The 22,661-nt window shown below is 40.0% G+C and overlaps 1 protein-coding gene across 1 annotated transcript in view; it reads right to left on the bottom strand.

Moving 5' to 3' along the window:
* The window catches only part of me1 (malic enzyme 1, NADP(+)-dependent, cytosolic), an 82,729-nt gene extending 80,613 nt beyond the window's left edge, over positions 1-2,116 (bottom strand). Inside the window, exon 1 of the mRNA XM_026183894.1 lies at positions 1,767-2,116. Within this exon, the coding sequence (XP_026039679.1) occupies positions 1,767-1,895 (129 nt within the window). The 5' untranslated portion in view covers positions 1,896-2,116. The remainder of the gene's footprint in view (positions 1-1,766) is intronic.
* Between the last annotated feature and the right edge of the window lie 20,545 nt (positions 2,117-22,661).

Here is a 22,661-nt window from a genome sequence, read left to right as displayed (position 1 = left end):
GCCTTTATGAGTCTCGCTGGACACACCCACATTACAAAAGGTGCCATAATTTATTCTTATTAGTCATATTGCATTTGTGTATACACATTTCATTTTGCCCAGCCACTCTATACACACTTAAACACACATACACAGGGTTGACATGCAGCGCGAGGTGCTATCAGGAGTGGAGTGATTAACCTGCCTAACAAACAGGCCTCTGTGCAGCCACCATTTCTCCACCCCTCACTTCACACAACCACACACACACACACACACACACACACACACACACACACACACACACACACACACACACACACTGGCCTGTTTGACCTCCACTATCTCACTTATCAGTTGCCAGGCTGGCATCTCCTTCATCTGCAGTAAACCAACTGCAACGTTTATCAGCCCGGAGCAGCTTGTATTTAGAAAACAGGCAGTGTTCGTATTTACAGTGTGTATTATGTATATTGTATCTGTAATTCTGGTCAAATAAATCCAAACAGCCCAGATGTCAACCTCAGATAGGCCTACTGTTTTGAATATTTTCAGATAGTTTCCAAGAGTCAGACATATTCGTCTACTGAGAGGCCAGAAAAAACAGGTCAGAGAGAAAAAACAGACAGCAAGAGCGTTCTAAAATTATCCTGAAAAAGGTCAAGTGGTTGTGGGGCACACTTGACATAAGAGCGAACCTGAATTTAGCCAGTCATTCTGAAGGTCAGTCAGCACCATGGACAGAGATCCTGTCATCACAGCCTGACCTCTGGGGCCCCATCTCACCACAAACACCAGGAGAAAACACTGGAAAGGCTCAAAAGCTGCCAGACCCTCATTGTTTACTGTGTTTATGGGAGGAATGGACACAAGTACATCCTACTGATGATACAGCAAAAGGGTGGTCATAAGGCTTGAGTTAGGTATGTTTTTCAAACTTTAAAATGTAAAGTCATCCCTTTTTCTCATGACCTGAAAAGAAGCAACTCAGCACAAATTATTTCAAGAGTAAGCAACTTCCAATAGCTTTCTGTTCCTCATTTTACTTTAAAACAAAGAAGAAAAAAACAAGCTTTCAACTTGATGTCTCGTTACTTGGTGTCAGCTTCTGTGACTATGTGCTGAATCACGTTTTAGTGTTACAGTAAATGGGATGAGCTGAGTCACTCTTATATATGCAATATCCCGCCATGGCTGTCCGGGTAAAGCGATATGTGACAGGGCAGTATAACAAAAGGCCAGGCTCTCCGTGTAAGCGAAGCCTTTGGTCTCTTTAAATCTAAATATAACCGCGTCTAAAGCTGATACCTAAAGCGCCTAGCCGCTGTTACATTCACTTACTCGCCTATGGCTCCGACATGGGTCCTGTCACATCACGAAGATTGTTATATGACTAAATAAATATATCAAATACACTGGAGCTTTTGTAGTAAAATAACAACGACACACGAATTGTAGAAAACAATTAAGCTAGGTGTGAAACTTTATATTAGCAGCTTGATTACTCAATACCAAAAAGTCGTTGTGGGTTTGTACCAAATCACTGCCACAATATAATAATAATAATAATAATAATAATAATAATAATAATAATAATAATAATAATAATAATAATAATAATAAGTTGCCGTGTTTCCTCGCCCCGTTCATATCGATTTTTGAGAATGAACTTTCCCGCTGTATTTAGGGTGCTAATATTTCCCGTAGCCCCCGAAGGCATCAGCTAACTTGTTAACCTTGTTCATTCAGGAAAACTGAAACCTCGCGCGCGGGGCACGAGCGCTCACCTTGTTCAGGTGGGGGTTTCGCGTCACATCGTAGCCCCTCTTCTTGGTGTGAACGAAGTTCTTCCCCTTGTCCTCGGACCTGTGCATCTCCGTTTCCACTGACTCTCGTCTGACTAGTCCGTGTGTCATGTTGTTGTCGCTTTAAATAGAGCGAGCCCCGTGAACTGCTGTTTACTCAACAAGTGGATGCGCAGGTCCAGCCGCAGAGATCTGGTCTTCACGTCTGCCGCTCGGGGAATCTCTCAGCCCAACAAGAGCCAAAGTCTCTTTTATCAGTGTTTTATCGTAATTAACCGAAGGTCTCGTTATGAGCAAAGTGCCTCCGTGTTACCTGACCTGGCAACCGTTACCAGGTTACATGAACAAAGTTACAGACTCTCATAAGAAGACATCATGTAATCCCTTATAACTGGCGTAGTGACACATCTTAAGACTATGTATAAAGGCGATATTAGGCTATTTAAGGAAAGACTGCAAGGTTATTAATGTAGCCATATAGTCATGCGACCATTTCTTTATAAATCAGTAAAAAGGTTAGATATACCTCCCCTTTTGTAAAGAATACATTAGCCATAGAGTTCAGGCAAAACAGTTCATATAAGTAGTTATTATTTGCACGTGGTTTAAATGATAAATGCACTTGTGACCGTGGCTCAGGGGGTTGGAAATCGCATCTGTAACCGGAAGGTCGCCGGTTCGATCCCCGGGCTCTCTGTCCTGGTCGTTGTGTCCCTGGGCAAGACACTTTACCCTACTTGCCTACTGGTGTTGGCCAGAGGGGCCGATGGCGTGATATGGCAGCCTCGCTTCTGTCAGTCTACCCCAGGGCAGCTGTGGCTACAACTGTAGCTGCCTCCACCAGTGTGAGAGTGAATGAATAGTGGTATTGTAAAGCGCTTTGGGTGCCTTGAAAAGCGCTATATAAATCCAATGCATTATTATTATTACTTAGTGCACTAGCCCATTGATAGCAGAATATATGTAAAACTCCTTACTTTTAGTTATTATGCTCAGTGTTTATGGAACAGTCTGCCCGACGACCAGAGGGCTGCTGAGATTGTTGAGAATTTTAATATCCAGGTAGGGGGGTTAGGCTGGTGGGGTGAAGAGAGGGTGTAGTGAAAGGAATTAAGTGAATTGCTGTATAAATAAAGTTTTGCTTGACTGAAGTAGTCACAGCAGTAGGCCCCTGTTAGTAGGCCTTGTCGTAGCAATGCTTCTGCAACAATAAGTGTTGCACTGAGCAAATAGTTTCTCAGAAAAATACAGTCAGTTCATAAACTAGCATAAAATATTCAGTATAGATATTGCCTTGGATTATTTCAGACTGCCCAACAAGTCTCTGATGAGTTGTAGTATTTGTTACAAACACATAGCTAAGATCATTTTCCAGCACGGTGAGTCTGAGGCCCATGACAGCACAGACATTTGAAGCCAAGGTCAACCTCCAGCCTTGACACAGTCACAGAGTTATGTAACAGCAAGCACCAATGATGTCTGACAGTCAGGAATACACCGGCATTCCTGGAGTGAAAGCGAGGTTATTCAACCCTCACTCCATATGTCTGGTGTTTATGGTGTGACTGCTAACAAACCAGAGCAGACTTTACCCACAACCGGATGATTTGTCCAGATCGATGAACTTTATCCTAGTAGGGATTTGGAAATTGGACCCATTTACACAAACACAACACATAAATTTTTGTTCCTTAACAAAAAAAAGTTTTAAAGTTATATATATATATTTTTTTTTTCACGTGACTGCTAGTGCATGTGACTGAACGTTGAGGTGTTGCACAACTGAGGCTGGTTTTTATGGCACAGTGTTTCGCTCATGTTGCAGGTCTAAAGACTATCAGACTGATAAAGTTATCTTAAAATGCTCAACAGCCTTTGTCTAAAGCAGGGGTGTCCAACTCCAGGCCTCAAGGACCAGTGTCCTGCAGGTTTTAGATATCACCCCGGGTCAGTACACCTGAATCAAATGACTAGTTCAGCCTCTGGAGAACTTCAAGACATGTTGAGGAGGTAATTTAACCATTTAAATCAGCTGTGTTGGATCAAGGACACGTCTAAAACCTGCAGGACACAAGCCGTCGAGGCTTGGAGTTGGTCACCCCTGGTCTAGTGTATCCACTACCCCTCCTCTGTACATTTCTAGACTATCTCAGCCTTGTCTCTCAAACTTTGCCTCCAAAATGCCAACCCGAGCTGTCTCTCTGACGTACTAGTTTCTAATTCTGTCCTTCCTGGTTGCTCTGGCTGAAAATCTTAACATCTTCAGCTACTGTCACCAAACCATGCATGAAAGCAGGTGTCACAAACCTTTCCTTTCACTAATGCTGCTGTCATTCTGTCACAAATCATCCCTGACACTCGTTTCCAACCTCTCCACCCTGCCTGCACTCTCTTCTTCACCTCTCTTGTGCACTCTCCGTTACCTTGGACTGTTGATCCCACATATTTAAAGTCATCCACCTTCGCGAACTACTCCTTGCTTCTTCACCTTTCCACCTGTCTCCCTCTCATTCACACACATGCATTCTCTCTCACTTCAACTGACTTTCATTCTTCTTCTCTGTAGAGCACGCAACCACTTCTCCAGTCTCTGTTCCACCACTGTTCTCATACATGTCCTGCACTACCCTCCCATATTTCTCTGCGACTCCTGTGCCACAGATCCTCTCTTAGCACGCTATCATATGCTTTCTCTACGTCCAAAGTGAAGCTCCTTCAGACCTTCCATATATTTCTGCATCAACACACAACTGTAGTGCTCTTTCTCCACATGAACCCATACTGCTGCTCATCTCACCTTCTGAACCGAGCTTCAACAACTCTTTCCCATGGCTTCATGTCATGGCTCATCAACTTGATCCCTCTGTAGTTACTTCAGCTCTGCACATTACCCTTGTTCCCTGTTCCTTATTCGGAATAGGTTTATTTAATATGACTTATATAACCATTTTCCCCCATAATAACTTAATATACTTTATTATGGAAAAATGGTTTTCCTGTCTTCTAGTCTGTAATGAATCACAAATTGAGTGAACTTTACCAGATCTGCACTATAACGTGAGAAAAGTTAGTTTTTCTTTTTTGAAGATGCATTTTTGGCATTTGGCTGAAAGAGGCTAGGGAGAATGACTTGCAGGAAATGGTTTGGGGCACACTCAGACCCAGGCCCCTGCAGCACCCAATAATATATCCCAGCAAGGTTAGGTTTTAACTTAAATGATAGGTACAGTGGATGTACCTGCACATCTGATTTGGCACAGATTTTACACCAGTTGCCCTGATCATTTAAGGCTCTAATGTCAACTTAAGATAATGGAAACTGCAGATTTTGTAGTGCTTTATAACCCCCGAAATGTTTGTCTGCAGTATCCCAAGAATACCTGGGTAGAGTGGTAAAAACTATTGGCTTTCTGCTACATATTCCTCTCATCAGTTGAGTCACATGGTAATTAATCTTAAATCAGTTTCAGCTGCACTCAAAATATGTTCATGATCAGGCTACTGGGGTTCACCTGAGGTCACACAGTGTTGCACAGTGTGTTGCAGGCAGTGTTTTCATCAAATCAATGTCAACTATAAACTTGGACAAACCTGGCTGAGCTCTGTGACACAATGCATTTGTATTTCTCTGTCATTCCATCATTAATTAAGTACTGATAATGAAACAAGCCAAAGAGTTTGAAGAAAAAACAACCTTAACAGAAAGAGTTTAATGCATAGATGCTTAATTAGGACTGTAGGTGTGGCGGATCACACAAATCAGCTTGCATAATGCCACCATCCGTCATCACATTTTAATTTAAATTGCTCCTGTTTGTGTATGATTCCATCACTTGTAGTAAGATATTAATGAAGACAAGATTTTGCGTCATGAGTATTTGAAGACAAATAAGATTCCAGAGGATATAAAATGACCTTTTAAAAAGTGTCTTTGAGTTCAGGTTTTAAATGCCAAATTTGATACTGATAAAACAGAAATATTATTTTTGGCTAAATATAGAAATGCAGAAAAATCAGCTGTGCAGGTGTTGAAAAACCGAAACTGGCGTCATGTCTATCACATGGGTCAGCGCTTGATATTGATCAGTGTCTGCAGCCAAAGTGTTTCCAAACTGATAAAAACCTCCTTTTTTTTTTAAAATCAGACTTACACTCTATGTTTGAGGAGCTAATCTGTTTAGCAAACATCTGCCGTCTGTTTCTGTATCCGGCTGGAAGTTATTTGGAGGGTCAGGCAGGACGCCAGTTGGCAGTGTGAGGCATGAGGAATGCATGAGAGAATATGGGACGTACCAAGAGCCCACCCATTAAAGGTAATCGCAGTGCTGGAACAGCTGGATGTTCTTCAGGAAGTCATCCACCTGGCTGGATGTGTTTATGAATAAACAGAGAAAGAAAGCCTACAATATAATTTTTTCTAATCCAACATCAAAAAGAAATATGTGCTTGTGATGTGCTTTTACACTTTAGTTGTAAACATACACACACTGTAAATGCCTGTGCCAATTTCCTCTGTTTATTTCAATTCTGCCACTTGTAATGGAAGTATATATAATAGCCCAACGTCCTAAAATTACCAAGCAACAAGCGTTAAGGAAGCCATGTGTGGATTAAAGGCTTTTTTTTAAATGGAGGATTGTGTCACTATAGTGTACATCAGTTACACATAGTTAAAAAATAGTGCCAGCCTCCCATTTCATAAAGGATTGTTGGTAGCAAGTTACAGATCCAGTTGTTGATTGAACACATAGACAGTATATAAAAGATAGAAGTACTCACTGTTCTGTCACCCAGTGGTTGGCATGGTTCCGTTACAAAGTCTCAAACTGGGCATCTTGCTGTTTAGCTATGGTGCTGCCATTTTGCTGTTGTTTAAACTGGTCACAAAGAGTGAGATACAGTGTTTGTTTATAGGGTCGCAACCTGTAGGGCCCTAAATCATGGCCTGTATTATCCTCCTTGACCCTACCAGCGAACACAACTTACAAACTCGTGTTGTATTAAGCAAGACTTTGCCACTAGTGAGTGGGGCCACTTAGACGTCTGTACAGTTCTTTTTGAAACCAGAGGACTCGCCCCCTGCTGGTCATTAGAGATAATGCAAATTTATGGTACTTCCGTGTCCGTTTTATATATACAGTCTGTGGTTCACTGTCCTGCCCCTGCTTGCAGGTATTATGAGTTATTAGAGCCAAACTTAATAGAGAGAAGACAAAAGGAAAAAAAAAACAGAACTCAACAGACAAAGAAAGACTTTTACCCCTTGGTACAAAACTTTTTTTGGTGTTTCTGTACCACAAATAAGGCCTTCTTGAGTTGGACAAGCTAACACTTCACACAGAAGAGAGAGTAAGACAGGATTTTGCGTGTGTGTTGAAGACAGGTTTAATTATTTATTTACATTTTTTAACTTAGCACCCGAGCTTGTGCCTTTGCCTGTCTGATATAACACCGTATAATTCAATACAGTGCACAGCTACTCTTGCAGCTCTACTGGCTTGTTTTTTTTATCCACAAGTATGCATGCACAAATGATTTTCTTTAAACAAATACCCCAAGTAGAAATGCTGTGAATTCTGAGAACATCACAGAAGAATGACTGTTGCTGGAAATTAGCATCCAGCAACAGATGTGGTGAATAAATTTCTTTGAGATCTAACAAAGCTTTTGTTCCACTGGAAAGAAGCTCGTGAGGTTATGCATGCTTTCATTTTTTAGCACTTAATAAATAAATAAATAAATACAGCTGATTTGGATTGGAGTGTCTTCAGCCTAATACCTGTTATAAACCAAAGCATAAGGAAAGACTGCCATTTATTGTTAGGTTAGATGAAAGGCCAAGAGACCACCAAAGCTGGGTGACCACTGACATGTGGATAGATTTTTTTAGTAAAAGTCTATTTAAAGTGTATTTAAAGTCTGCAATGATAAAAGTCTAGAGTCTGCATTACAAATAATGAGATGCCATAAAATGTCATACCAGTCCATCCAATAGATATTGTGATATCTGGAAAGTGTTGGAAATAGCAGCTGACTGGGCAACATGTTGACCAATGATAAGGCTTAAATTGCACCTCGGCTAATGATGCAAGCGTTAGATAAATGGCGGTCAGACAGATCTGTGAGAATGAAAGATTACTTTAAGCACACAGGCTTTGCAGATAATGAAAGACAAAGAATAATGACTGCTTGTGATGTAACATCATAAAAAGTGCTCCTTCCAACAATAACTTGTTACATCATTAACAGAATGATTGTATGCAGTTTACCTTTGATTTCAGTTGCAACACCTTCCAACTCTATGACCCTGCTGTGCCAGCTGTTTTAAGAATATAACCCCTTGTTAAAGCATCTTAATAATGGGCTTGTTTTGAAGAGCTGCCTTAATAGTCACTGTGAAATCATGCAGTGTGCATTATACACAGTAGCCCCTTTTTGTGTGTGTTTTAATTCTAGTTTATCCCTAAGGGACTTTTCTGTGCAGGAAAAGGATAAGACAGCAGACAAAGACAAATACAGTTACTAGCAATCCAATCAGTCAGAAACCCATGGTTTTCTCACTTACCTCCATTAATTCGACTGCACACTGACATCAACACCTGGCCATACTTCCTGCACAGTAGCTGATGGTAAAGCATTCACAGACATGTCCATTAAATGTAATTAGAGGCAGACTCATGGAGTGGGAAAACGATATCTACTTGTCTGCATATACTGTAGAAAAGAGAGCTCAGATCAAGTTTAATCAGAGTGTCTGTAAGACTGATCTAACGGGTGGACACCTTTTTAAAGTAGACAATAGAGATACAGATGAGTTCCAAGTCATTTATTTTGAAGTCATTTATTTTGAAGTCATAGAAGCGGCAGATATAAAATTTAAATGCTGCAAGTGCCTTTACCAATAAACATGTCGGAGGATTATACAGATCTTATATCAAAGATGATATGAACCACACACACTCTTTCTTTTTCCTTTTTCCCTTTTTTTACCCACTGCCTTCATGGTGGTGAGGAGCTCATGCATATCAGACTCTGCATGTTGACATCGACTGGGTTTGTGGGAGGTAGAGTCTGTGTACATGCCAATCCATTTCCATTTCTATTACTACTCACCTTAAAAAAACATGTTTTTAAAAAGCCTAAAAAAGGCAGAAGTGTAGTTTTCTCTCAGATTTCCATATGCTGAAGATGATTATTTTTCACCCATGATTATTTTTCTCCTTTTTAAAGAGAAGTGGTAAGAGCAGATCAAATGTGTGTGTCTAACCTAAACTTACCACGCAAGGAGTTTACTTCTGATTGGATCACTTCCAATCTTGTCCCGCCTTTCTACACAGCTTCATTAGGTCTGATTGGATCTCATCTCTCAAGAATATTTTCATAATTTTTTAAAATCTTGTTTTTGTCAACAAAACTGTCAGTACATTTCATTTTAGTTAGGTGTATTAGATTTTTATTGAGCAGCAAAATTCAGTGGGTGTGACCTTTCATGAATCCTTTTAAGAAGAGACTGTGTAAAAATGCTCAAAATTGATATCGATGTTAAAAGACACAACTTCTAAAAATGAGAAATGGATCACTGAACATATTAAAACAAGGGATCGCTTTAGCCAACAGATGAAAAATGCAAAGGTCAAAGTGCAAGGCGACATGAGAGCTTCAGGTGAAAATGTTAGTCCGTTGTGTGAGGCCTCAAAATCATGTTGACCTTTCTCTCCTCTTTGAATATTTAGAGGCCTGGGCCAATTAACTCTACCTACAATGACCTTTGTGTGGTTTGTTTAACATGAAGAACAACTTTTCCCATAATTAACCGTTCCATAACTCCCAGAAGCCATTCCGCTTTTTTAAAAATGCCAACATTTTAGAGGAAAGTCTGAACAAGAACCACATTTCCTCCTTTGAGGTACGTTTAATAAGCTATAACTGTTGTTGTTTGGACTCTGAACAGAACAGCTCAGAGGCGTCGGGCCTGCTGCGCACCTTCAGCAACAGCAGAGGAAATGGGTGGATGCTTTCAAGGGGTTCCCGAGGGACGCTGCACTTCCAAGTATGCTACATACATACATGACTGCTTTCCTTCGCTTCTACTCCCTCTCCTTTGAGTCCATACATGACCTTCCCCCAATCCCGCAAATCAATGGGCCCTTTCACTGATCACGCTTCATAATGACCCGCTGTTTGGTTCCATGGATTTTTGGGGATGTGGAAAAAGAGAGAGCTTTAAGCTGCAGCCTTTCTGTTTTGTATTATTAGAAAGGGCTGAAGGGACATGCATATACTTCAAGAAGGAGTTGATCTTAATACATCATTCCGTTTCAAGTTGGCCCTGAACAGATCCTGAGGAACATATTACTGAGCCTTACAGATAACATACTCTATGAATGTGTCTCAGGATGAATCAATGCTTTCCTGTTTTTTACACTTCCAAATGTCACAACAGGAATCGAGACTGTAACAAAAAATAATTTCCCCCAGGGATCAATAAAGTATTCTGATTCTGATTCTGATTCTGATTCATCAGACCAGAAAACATAAATCCAACATCATCTTCTATTGCCCACTTTTGCTGAGTCTGTGTGAATTGTAGCTTCAGTTTCCTGTTCATAGCTGACGGAAGTGGCACCCAGTGTGGTCTTTTGCTGCAGGGTTGGCATTGTTTGACATCTTACACATTCAGAGGTGACCTTCTACGTACGTATGTTGTAACAAGTGGTTATTTGAGTTATTGCTGTCTCTCTCAGCTCAAAGAAGTCTGGCTATTCTACCCTTACCTCTGGCATCTGCAAGGCATTTTCTCTCAGTGAAACACTGCTCACTGGATATTTTCTGTCCTTTCAGGCTATTCTCTCTAAGCCCTAGAGATGGTTGTGTGATCTGCAGTTTCTGAAGTACTCAGACCAGCCCATTTGCCAAGAACAACCAACCAGATTCACTTATATTACTGTTGTCCTTTATGTTCATGCTCAGTTTAACCTCAAGCAGGTCGCCTTGACCATGTGCATTGAGATGCTGCAATGTGAATGGCTTATTAGATATTTGCATAAAACAAGCAATTGAATAGGTGTACCTAACAAAGTGGCCAATGAGTGCAAATGCTACTTAGCATGCTTGCTATCACCCATATCAGATGCTAATTTGATCACTTGCTACTCCAAATGTTTAATGTCTATAAGAAAACAAACTAAAAAATGTATGGATTTAAAACGACAATTTGATAAATAAAAAATACATAAATTGGAAAGCACACAAATATTACAAACAATAGACAACTCAATGGATACAGTTGCAAATTAGATACAGAGATAAAAATAATAATAATTTTTTATTCACAACATATTGATTTATTAATACCTACATTTCGTTTTAATATCCATTTACATGCATTTTTAAATGCAACATTTAGTTATCTAACAAGTAGGTGACTTGTTCCTTATTTTATTTCCTTTTTTGGATTTTGGCAGGCAGAACTAAGTAGTATTGCACTTTTGCATATGCTTTACTTTTTAAACCCTGTAACGACTTCCTTTTTTTTATAACAGCTTAACCTGATGCTGTGCCTTGTGTGTTTGTTTAAGAAGTTGAAATAAAAATGTCTTGCAGGGTGAGAACATTTTCTGCTGAAAATTTAGATTATTGCATTTTATAATTTCTAACAAACCACTGCTAAACAGAGACTGTTTCTGGCACACTCTGGCTCTCTCTGTGTGTTTCTGTCTGTATGTGTGTGTGTTTGCATGCAGGAACATGTGAATAGGGTTTTGCCTCCTTAATAATGACTTTACTGACTGTGGCAAGGGTGTGGTCTTTGGTTCTGCTGCAATGGAGGGGGGTATGGTAAGCTCATAGGGCTGTGCGGGGAGGACAGAGGGGACAGGTAAGAGGGATTACAACAAATGAACTCTGCCCTTTTTAGTGTCTGGAGTCAGAGTGTGTGTGGTGTGGGAAGGAGCTGGAAAGCTGGCTTCCCAGTTGAACATGTACCGTGCAGAAGCGCTAGGAAACACTGTACTTAAAAATAAAGGCACTCAGATTGACACTCGATTGCTGTGTGGGTCCTGATCATTTCACACTAATAAAACGAGGAGTACTATTGAACTCAGTGTGACTGCAGGATTTAAAACAGGCATGCAGAAGCGAGGCCAATGTTTCTCATAAACAAGTGAACAGAAGCAAATGAAGCTCCAGCTCAAGAGTCAAACTGCTAAATGGGATTGGACAGAATGATCCAAAGATCCATCATGCATTTCAACAAAACCCCCTTTATTCTCCAGGAAAGACAGCAGAGATTAGTGCGTTACACTACTCACACGGTGTGTTTATATAACCTTTTTGTTCCTGCATAATGTCCGAGTCTCCTTCCATCAACATAAAAAATCTTTTCTAATTCCCCTATTTTCTTTCTTACTCTGAAGGTATTTGCATATCATTGCATATTTACAGTAATGTGCAAAAGACTTCAACAACCCCTTCCTTTGAGTTTGTAGAATTCTAACAAGCTTGAAAGTCAATATTTTGTAACATCAGCTTTATTCTTCAACACATATTGAACTGTCTTAGGCAAGCTTTCTTTTAATTTCTTTAAGTAGTCCTCAGAAACATTTCTCAACTTCAAAAGATTACAAGAAAGTCTGACTCCTTGGATGGAAACAAGATCCCGTTTGCACTTTTTATAAAGTGTTTTAAAAAGTGCATATACAGTGACATGGAAATTCTGGGCATCATTGGTTGAGTAAATTTTAAAGAGGGATAAATATAAACATGCATATTTTACTTGACCGTGTAAAGCCAGACTGTGCCTTCTGGGATCATGCGATGTAGGCTTTTGAGTTGTTTTAGGATCATTATGTTGCTGTAAAACCTCTTTTCATTTTTAACCCTCTTTTTTTTTTTTAAATTACATGATATTGGATTACAGAATTGATCCAATTTACTTCTTCTCTTCAAATATCCCGAATTATACTGGCTTCTATAAACCCATCCTCTGCCAAACAGTTAGAAGTGTTCCATAGAAGTTTTCATACCTTTGCTCACCGTAACTAAAAATGTCCTATTCTAACTTCAACAATGAAAAGAACTTTTCAATATACAACTGTCTCTTTAAGATGCAAATGTCTAAGGATACAGGAAAAGCTGTGTACTGGTCACTCTTCCATGAGCATCATATTTGTGCAGGTGTGGCTGCACAGCAGATTAATGCACCATCATTTAAAGGGCTACTAAATCGTCCAGAAGGTGCTTTGCAATCAAAAAGGGGTTTGATTCCCCTTTCTAGAAAATCTACCAAGCTGTTGTCAGGAAAAATTTCCTTGGACTTCCAGATGTTCCTTCATCTTTCCCTGGTAACAGTTATTTCGACTAAAATTGCTTTCCTATCTTCTCATAGCCTTGTCCTGCACTGGTGGCAAAGACTGATTGTCTTCATTTGTGCTAAGCAACTACTCAGAGGAATAACAATGGCTTTTAAAATTTTGAAAAATGACAGTGTTAACACTCTAAACCTTCCCTTTGTGAGAGTCTGTCTTCTTTAAACCTTGCATGCCACAGCAATGTATTCAATGACAAAAAACACTCCAGTTTATTTTAGTTGTTAGGTAGACTTTACCAGCACACTTTCACATCCGAAGCTATGAATGGGTCCTTCTTTGATCAGATCGGTCCTTCTGAATAATAATAGCCCCAATCTGCAACACAAATACCTTTTTCTGCCTGTTTTCTCCTGCCTCTCAAATGTCTCAATCTCTGGCAGTGTGTTGGGAAATGAAAACACCTCCTCAGTCCAAATCTCTTCTCTTAACAAGAGGTCTGTCAGAGATAAACTTCACATCTCGCCTTGTTTGTCTCTGCATGTCTAAACAGCTTCATCCGAGCGGGACGCGTCACAGATCTGTTACCCTCAGCTCAACAACAAGCATGAATTGTTGGTTCCATTTTCCCCCGTGCTGCCAAATAATCTTCACTGGTGATGCACTATAATCTGCAAAATATATGTTTGCTGTCAAGGTTATTGCACAGTGTAGGTGAGTGATTTCAAGCCAACATTTTGTGAAAACTATAAAGCCTAGTCCACGTTTTTCATACACGCTATAACAATAGGAGATAAGGTTTCTGTTTGTATTTGTTTTACTTCCTCTTTGTGAGTTCAGATTTCTCAGCTGTACTCTGTGTATTGACACTGTGGATAAGGACTGAAGTCATTTCTAAAGAAGTTTTCTTAAACTTGCCTGTCTGAAGGGGCTGAAAGTCCATCATCTCTGTGAGGTAACCGTGCAAGAGAGGTCAGTAAAAGCACCGCCCTATTTTTGGTTGCCCTTTTCAAAGGAGACTTGGAACCTTAAATGCGATTCTGTTCATGCTCTTTGGGGCTGACGAACTAACCATGACTGCACAGGAGCACAAATTACAAGATCATCAGTCACAGCTGGAAACCTCAAGTGTCCAAATACTATGCAAAAAGCAAAAGGAGCTCTGTTTCCTACCCTCAGGGCACATTTGATTTTTTTTCAGTGGAGAGGGGATTAAGGACATTCAAATTGGATGTTTCAGGCATGCCATGGACTTTTTTCTTCTTCTTTTTTTCTTTCTGCAGGAACAGATTATGAGCAGTCAGTACAAATGTGAGGCCACACACAGCAACACTCCTGGCACAGATGCTAATGACAAGACTGCAGATCTAAATGTCCTTAATGTCTTTGAGAAAAAAATTAGTGCGGTTTTGTTGTCAATCTGGGAACTGGGCAGACTAACAGAGGCAAAACCAATCTGTCATTCTGAAAAATCACTCAACGCAAACCGGACGAACCAAAAAGAAATGCAATACAAAGATCATTGGCAGCGGTTCTTGTTTTGCCCTGACTTCCTCTCATGCCATCGTCAGGTTGACAGGTTGTGGTTCTTGGTGCAAACAAAACACAGTTTGTCACACAGTCTGGTGCAAACATTCATGTTCTTTGTGATTTGTCTTCTTCTTCTTCTTTACAGCATCCATTACAGCTCACAAAATCAGTACCCTGGCATTAGACCAAGAGTAAAAGAATCGATGATATTTGTGAAAACAATAAAATGAGCAAAGACTTCCAGACTCGCTGAAAAATAGCATTACAAATTCTTTTGTGACAACAATATGAAAGAGTGAGCTGTATAGTATGTGACCTGCCTTCACAAGTTTGCAGTAAAACTGCAGCTGCCTGTTCATTTGCACGATATTTAAAGGAGCACGTGCGACTGCACTGAGCCTTTCAACGTGTACAGTCTGGACTCTGAAAGCGGGCTGACCATTTATCCAAATATTTACTATTAAAAAGGTTATAAACTGAATGGAGATCTAAGAGAGACCTTTGACTAACTGACCTGTTACTATACATGTATACAGTATTAGCGTTTTCATGTGTGTGTGAAAGAGAGAGAGAGGCAGTCAGTCAGGCAGCGAACCCTATCAGATCAATGGTGGTCTGTTTACTCTGCTGCAGTGCTAAAAGGGCGTTCAGTTGTCAAAATAAAAGCTGTGGAAGTGAACTGTGGGTCAGTGAGTTTGTTTATTAGTGTGGTTTACGTGGAGGAGTAGGGCACCTTTAATGTGTGCCGCTATATACAGCAAAAAGGGCAACAAAGTTCTCTGTGAAATATGGAGGAAGCCAATGTGCATCACTCACTGGCAGAAGTACAGACTTTCTTTACTTAAGTAAAAGTGAAAAAGTACAGGCTGGATTAATATAATAATAATAAAGCAATATTAGTACATGAGTCAGTGGGATTTAGAAGATGGGGGAACCTAAAGATCTGTCATAGTGGCTCAGCTTAGGGAAAAGAATCACAATTCAGTAACAATAATTTCTAATGGTGACCTGTTGCTCTTTGTGGATTTACACAACTGAATTCAACAAGATGTTATCAAATGCTTCACAAGCTATCTTGGCTTTTTTTTTTCTGTCTCCTACACTGGCACTATACTGTTTATACTATCTTTGTACTCAGCAGTATGGACTTGATATCAATTGGAATTAAGGGACTGAATCTTAGCATCAAGCTGAAATGCAGATTCATTGCTGCTACACCTGATGTAACCTAACTCTGACCATGAGTACCACAGCCACTGTGCAACACAGTGCTTTACTGCAAATCCACCACAGTACTGCAAACTGTGTCTATCCTGGACAAAGCGATATTTTCATTAAACATTTGAATAACACAAAATTAGGTTAGCTTAGTTTGTTTTGCAGGAAGTTTCACAATATGAAAATATCTAATTTATCAAAACACATCATATTCAAATCCAATATGTAATTAAAATGATGACATCACATGTAAACTTTATCAAGTGTCACTGCGCAGTCCTTACCTTTAAATCTAACCTCTCTTCTTCCTCTCTGGTCTTTCTTATCTTTCTCCATCTCCCTCAAAATGAATTTTAAGCTAGCAAACATCAGCAAACACGAACATTTTCCGTGTTTGCTGATGTTTGCTGAGCTGATGGAAAGCCGCATTTGAAAAAACATGACACTTAAAAGAACGTCACTCCCTTTATGCTTCCTCATCTTGGGTAGCACTGGCTAGATTCTAAAGTACCGCAGCCGCAACTTACGGACACCTGCACTGGCTCCTACAATCGGCCCCAATTTTAAACCCGTGGTATAAACGCTATAAATGATACTGTCAAATCTAAAGTAACACGCCTGTTTTAAAAATGTGTGAAAATGTAGGAAGTGAAAGTAAAAAGTTGTCAGAAAAAAGTACAGATGCCTGAAAATTCTACTTAAGTATAGTAACAAAGTATTAGTATTTCATTACTTCTCATCTCTGCTCACTGGTTTCTGGAGTCCACATTTTGAATCTTCAGTGTTGGCATTTTGGCCACATCCGCTGTCTTTTCCGGAACCAGAAGATACATATTTAGATGAAAGGGTGAGGTGAGGATTTGTCGGCTAATGCTAGCAAGCTTGGTTAGCAAACTGTATCTATAAACTCTGAGTAAATGCTGCAAAAGTTGTCAATACAAATTGGGTTCAGTTCGGGGCAGCAGTGTAAATATTGACATCAAATTTTGATTCAGTCATTTAGTTTTAGTCAAAATTTAGTCATCAAAATTCTTTTAATTTTAGTCTAGTTTTAGTCAGTTAATCATTATAAGGTTAAAATCTAAAATTGATGCACTCATACAAAGTATGAAAGTTAGTTGTGTTGTTACAGGTGAGAGTTGCTCCACGCGGTTTACAAAGTCTTATTTTCATTGGCATCCATGCAAAATATGTCTACTCTTGTCTTCCTCCCGAGCCTTGATATTTTGTTGCATTTTCTTGAGAAACAGGGAACTACTTGTACTGTTTCCCAAATTATTCAATAAATAAATGATCAAATGTGCGTGTCTCTCCTTACTGACAAGAAATTACTTTTGACTGGAACGCTTCCAAACTCGTCCCGCCTTTCTACACAACTTAATTTGTTCTGATTGGCTCTCGTCTCTTCAGAATATTTTTTATCTCGTTTTTATTCACTGACAAAAGCGTCTCTCATCATACTTTTTAGTTACCATTATCTTGCTGTTGGTTAAAACTATGGCAAAAATTATTATTCAATGAAAAAAACTGGAGGCCAGACAGGGTTATCTAACTTGCATTAACCTGTCAATCAAGACAGCCAAACCTTAAGCTTTAAGACAATGCAAACAGGTGATAGGTCATCCTGCAGATTTTTATGAAGGGCAAAAATAGTTTTATACATCAGACTGCTAATGTTTTCATTTCAACACTGAAGCTTGGTATGTTAACATGGGAGTCTATGAGGATTTACCCAATTTTGGATCCAGCCTCAAGTGGCCACTGGAGGAACTGCAGTTTCCAGCATTTCAAGCTTTCAGACTGCTTTGTTTGGACAGGAAACAAATCTTTGTGCTGCTTTTGTTTTATCTCTTCAAGACAATAAGTCACTAAGAGCAGGAAATCACTGGCAGTCTCTTAAATTACTGTGTATGAATAAAGGTAAATATTTGCTCAGGGATCAAAGTCAATAAGAAGGAATGTCTCCACAAAACTTTGTGTACAACTTTAAGAACCGCACCCATATACTGGTTTACTGCTGCAGAGGTTTGTAATGTCTGATCCTGAGCGCTCAGGCACACCACTAAGAACCCATCTAGTAGTCCAAGTGCAAAGAGAGTACTTCCTGTCAGGGTGTGACACACAACACAAAAGAACCTCTGTCCCCACAGTGCAGCCCTGACCAGGAATATCACTCCCTGCTTTTCTGTTTGGAAGATACAGAACAGGGTACATAAAGCTCTAACTCTCTCTCTGTGTGTGTGAGTGTTTTTCCTTGATCTTCTTTGACCTTTGACCTTGACTTTTACTGAAAACAGGAACATTTTCTGTGTGTCTTTGTCTTCCTGTGTTCAGATTACAATAACAGCGGTGCCAGTTTGTTATGGTGTTGAGCGGCCTCCCAAATACACAATTATAATTATGCAAGATGCAGTTCTACAAACAGATTTGTTCTTAAGTGGCACCTAGGAGGAGTTCTTTAGAAACTGTGGCTTTCACTAGCTTTTCTGCTGCTAACATAATCCACAAGCAAATTCATGAACAGATAGGTTTCATTTTGCGGTGCAAAGGGCACAGCGCTCTAATTTGCTGTAAACTCCAATATTCTGTAGTCAGATATGAAAACCTGGTCCGGCTGTCTTAGCTAATTATAGGCCAATTTCCAACCTTCCACTTATTTCAAAAACTCTTGAAAGAGCTGTTTTAAAACAGCTGAATGATCATGTGTAGATGAATTGCCTACTTGATGTGTTTCAATACGGTTTCATCATAGCACAGAAACAGCAGAGGCCATAGGAATAACCTTCCTATGGCCTCTGATGGTAGACTCATCTGTGTGCTTGTCCTGTTGAATCTCATTGCAGTATTCAGTGCTGCCGATCATATTACTGCAGAGAGCAGAACACACTGTTACTATCAAAGGAAATGCAGTGCAATTCTTTGAATCATACCTATCTGATAGACTCCAGTTTGTTCATGTAAATGATGCGTCTTCTTCACACATGAAAGTTGGTCAGAGAGTACCACAGGGCTCTGTGCTAGGTCAAGCACTTTTTACTTAATATATGCTTTCCTTAGGCAATCTCAAAAGAAAAAACTACATAAATAATGAGGCTCCATCTTATCTTAAAGACCTTATAGTACTGTGTGAGCCCAATAGAGCACATCACTCTCAGTCTGCAGGCTTACTTGTGGCTCCTAGGGTATTTAAAAGTAGCAGAGTCTTCTGTTATCAAACGTCTCTACTGTGGAACCAGCTCCCAGTTTGGATTCTACAGACAGAAAGCCTCTTTACTTTTAAGATTAGGCTTAAAACTTTCTTTTTTGATAAAGCTTATAGTTAGAGCTGGATCAGGTGACCTCAAACCATCCCTTAGTTACACTGCTATTGGCTCAGACTGCTGCGTGACTTCACGTGGATGCACTGTCAGGCACTGAGCACTTAGTCTCCACTCACCTCTTTTCACTCCCACATGTTTATACACCATTGCAGCATGTCATTATATTTGTCCTTTCTCTCCTTTAGTCTGTGTTTTGACCTTTCTCCCTCTTCATTTTTTTCCTTTTCTTTTCTCTTCTTGTCTTTCCCCTCAACCCCCAACCAGCCTGAGCAGACGAGCCTCGTTCTTCCTGCTAAAAGGGAGTTTTGCCTTCCCACCATCACAAAGCGCTTGCTTATAGGGGGTTGTTTGATTCTTGGGATTTTTCTCCAGAATACAGTAGGGTGTTTACCTCACAATATAAAGCACCCTGAGGTGACTGTTTTTCTAATTTGCGGCTATATAAATAAACCTGAATTGAATCATCAGTCTGAGAGAAGCAGTTCATTACAAGTTTGTCCAGTTTGACGAAGTGGGGCCACTTACATGAACAAGCCTCATAAGGAAAAAAAAAGAAGCATTATAGTTTAACATTTGCACCTGTACTAACATCTGCCTCATGCAAGCAAGGATGGTTGTTTGAAATATGAGTTGAGCAAATATTTGTGCAGTGTGCACACTTTGCTATTGTAAGCCCACATTTACATCACATCTGATACCGAAAAGCATTTTGCCATAGCTGAACTTTACTTCCACAACACCCAGTGGAAACTGCTGCCAGCCACTTTTAGTTACTAAAGAGTCAACCACATTTCACCTTGACCATTCAACCAGACTCTGTGTGGACTGACACATAAATATTTGCCTGTGACTAATTTTAGAAACAGTTTGTGTTGAGATGCACTTTGGGGCAGGTTGGTGGGTGAGAGTGCAAAGTCACTTTTCTGACCATTCAACCTTTGAGCCTTCTGACAGCCTGTCACGTTTTAAGTGTATGCTGTGTTGCAGATGATCAGTTTGGGGTTCAAAATTCCTGTGTTTCATGTATTTCACATTTATTAACTATACCTTGTCTTATCCTGGACAGGGTAGTGAGGGGCTGGAGCCTATCCAAGCTGACAATGGATAAAATCCTGAGCAGGGTGCCCGGCCAGAAATCAGACCATGATCAAACTCTAAACCCATTTAGAATCACTTAACGTGCACGTCTTTGGTATGTGAGACGATGCTGAGAAAACTGACACTCAGAGGCATCGGCTGCACAGCCATGCAGTCCCATTGCATCGGTCTTACTCTCTTTTTATAATACAAATTTTCAATTTGTAGGCTGATTAAAGCAGATTAAAGGATGCAAATGTGAACAAATAAAATTTTCCATCCATTCATTCATCCACCACTTGCCAAACCAGGGTCACCGGGAACACCCTTGATAAGGTTAAAACAGAGAGAGACACAGAATAACCATCAACATACAAGATTTATAGAAACTGACAGTATCCTTCATGAGCACAAGAATTCTCTGATTCATTTTTTTTTGTACTATTTTTTTCTCAAAATCCAAATTCTTCCTTTTTTCATGTCTCATTTTACTGCTCCTCCCAGCTAATTACCAAAATGATTTACATACTGTGGCTTCAGTGATCTGAGAGAGATGATGAGCGGTAACCCAACTTAACCGTTAAAAAAAAAGTTCCTCTTGAGTGATGTCACATGCACTATGTTTTTCCACTGTCTGTGCAGCCTTCTGCTTAACTTAATATGCTGGGCGTGAGCATGACTATGCAAAATCATTGTGGAACTGTAGGAGTCACTGGCCAGTGGATCAATCTCTTCTCGGTTCCAAAAAGAGAGACCACATCACTCCGGTCCTCTGCTCTCTCCACTGGCTCCCAGTTGCTTTTAGGATTGATTTTAAAATTTTACTGCTGGTTTTTAAGGTTCTTAACGGTACTGCACCTCCTTACCTGGCAGAGCTTCTTAGCATTTACCGCCCCAGGAGATCTTTGAGGTCAGCAGACCTGATGCTTTTAGATGTTCCCAGGTACAGACTAAAGACTAGGGGAGAGAGGGCTTTTGCTGTGGCTGCACCCAGACTGTGGAACAGTTTACCTCCTCACATCAGATTCTCCACAAGCCTTGGAACTTTTAAAACTGCTCTTAAAACTCACCTCTTCTCATTGGCTTTTAGCAAGGTTTAACTTATTGTTTTAATTTATTGTTTTATCAGTGAGGTGTTTTATGTACTTGTGTTTTATTGTATTTTTATATTTGTATTTTATTGTACAGCACTTTGGTCAGCCTCGGTTGTTTTTAAATGTGCTTTATAAATAAACTTGACTTGACTTGACTTGACTTGACTTCTCTCAAAATGTAGCTACGGAGTCTGAAAGAGAAGTGAGGACCACACCCAGATACCACGGGCATGGTTAATACAACTATTGCTGTGCATCCTGCTTGGAAAACATCAGGCTTTGTAGTTGTACACGCGTGTGTGATCACCACCACCAGAGACAAACACCCATCATGATCATTAACATTGTCAGGTGTTGTGGGCCACCCAAGTCTCCTCTGCTTCCAGTTTCAGGAGCAGGTGTAATTCTATAACCAGTAGAAGAAGACTGAAAGCTCCTGCTGTACATCAGAGTGAGTGACAGCGGAGCTTACTCAAAGATCACTCTCTGTCCCTAATGGCATGCTGCACTCCCTGCACTCCCTCCTGAGCCACATGCGTATCATCACTCTCCCCTCCAATCCGTCCTCTTTCTCTCTCTCCCTCTCATTACACACATATTTTTCTTGGCTCATTGAGACTTCAACCATATAGTCACAGTGGCGTTGAGACCTCCTCTCATTTTGTCCCGTTTGGTTTCCAGATTGTATAATGCAAAGACTAAACAAGCAGAGTTATTTGAGTGGGTTGCTGCATAATGAAGGCAGCAGACGAGCCTGCCAAGTCAACCAGCAGAGCGAGGTCGTCAGCATCCATATTTACCAAAGTACCTCATGAATTACATGGAAGAAAAAGCATGGACGAAATATATAAGTAAAGTGTCAAGCTTTATGGCTTCCTGCACACATATGTGTATCTTTTTGTGTACTTAAACGTAAATAAATGGAGTCACTGATAGATAATAAGAGTCCCATACCTGAGTTGGAACCTCAAATCTCAAAGATTAGATGCTTAGAGGACAGAATTAACTTAAATATAAGTAACAGATGGATCTTTTAAGGGGTAACAAATCTATCCAGCTCTGTTCAGTTTAATTTATATAGCGCTAAGTCACAACAACAGTGGCCTCACTAAATCAAAAGGTGTGGAATTCGATTTGAAGGGTCAAAAAGTATAAAACTATATCGGTAATCGGTGAATATGTTTGATATATTAAGGTGAAGAAGGAAAAAAACATGTTAATAGCAGCTGCTTATGATATTTTTGTGGCGTTTACACCTCACGCTGTAGAATAAGAGCGCTGCAGATGTGGAGACTCACACGCACCACAACAGAAACGCCCCACACTCTGTAG

The sequence above is a fragment of the Astatotilapia calliptera genome, chromosome 11, assembly GCF_900246225.1.
Source record: "Astatotilapia calliptera chromosome 11, fAstCal1.2, whole genome shotgun sequence".
Lineage (NCBI taxonomy): Eukaryota > Metazoa > Chordata > Actinopteri > Cichliformes > Cichlidae > Astatotilapia > Astatotilapia calliptera.
The sequence above is the reverse complement of the archived record's forward strand: the minus strand, read 5'-3'. Positions and strand labels throughout refer to the sequence as shown.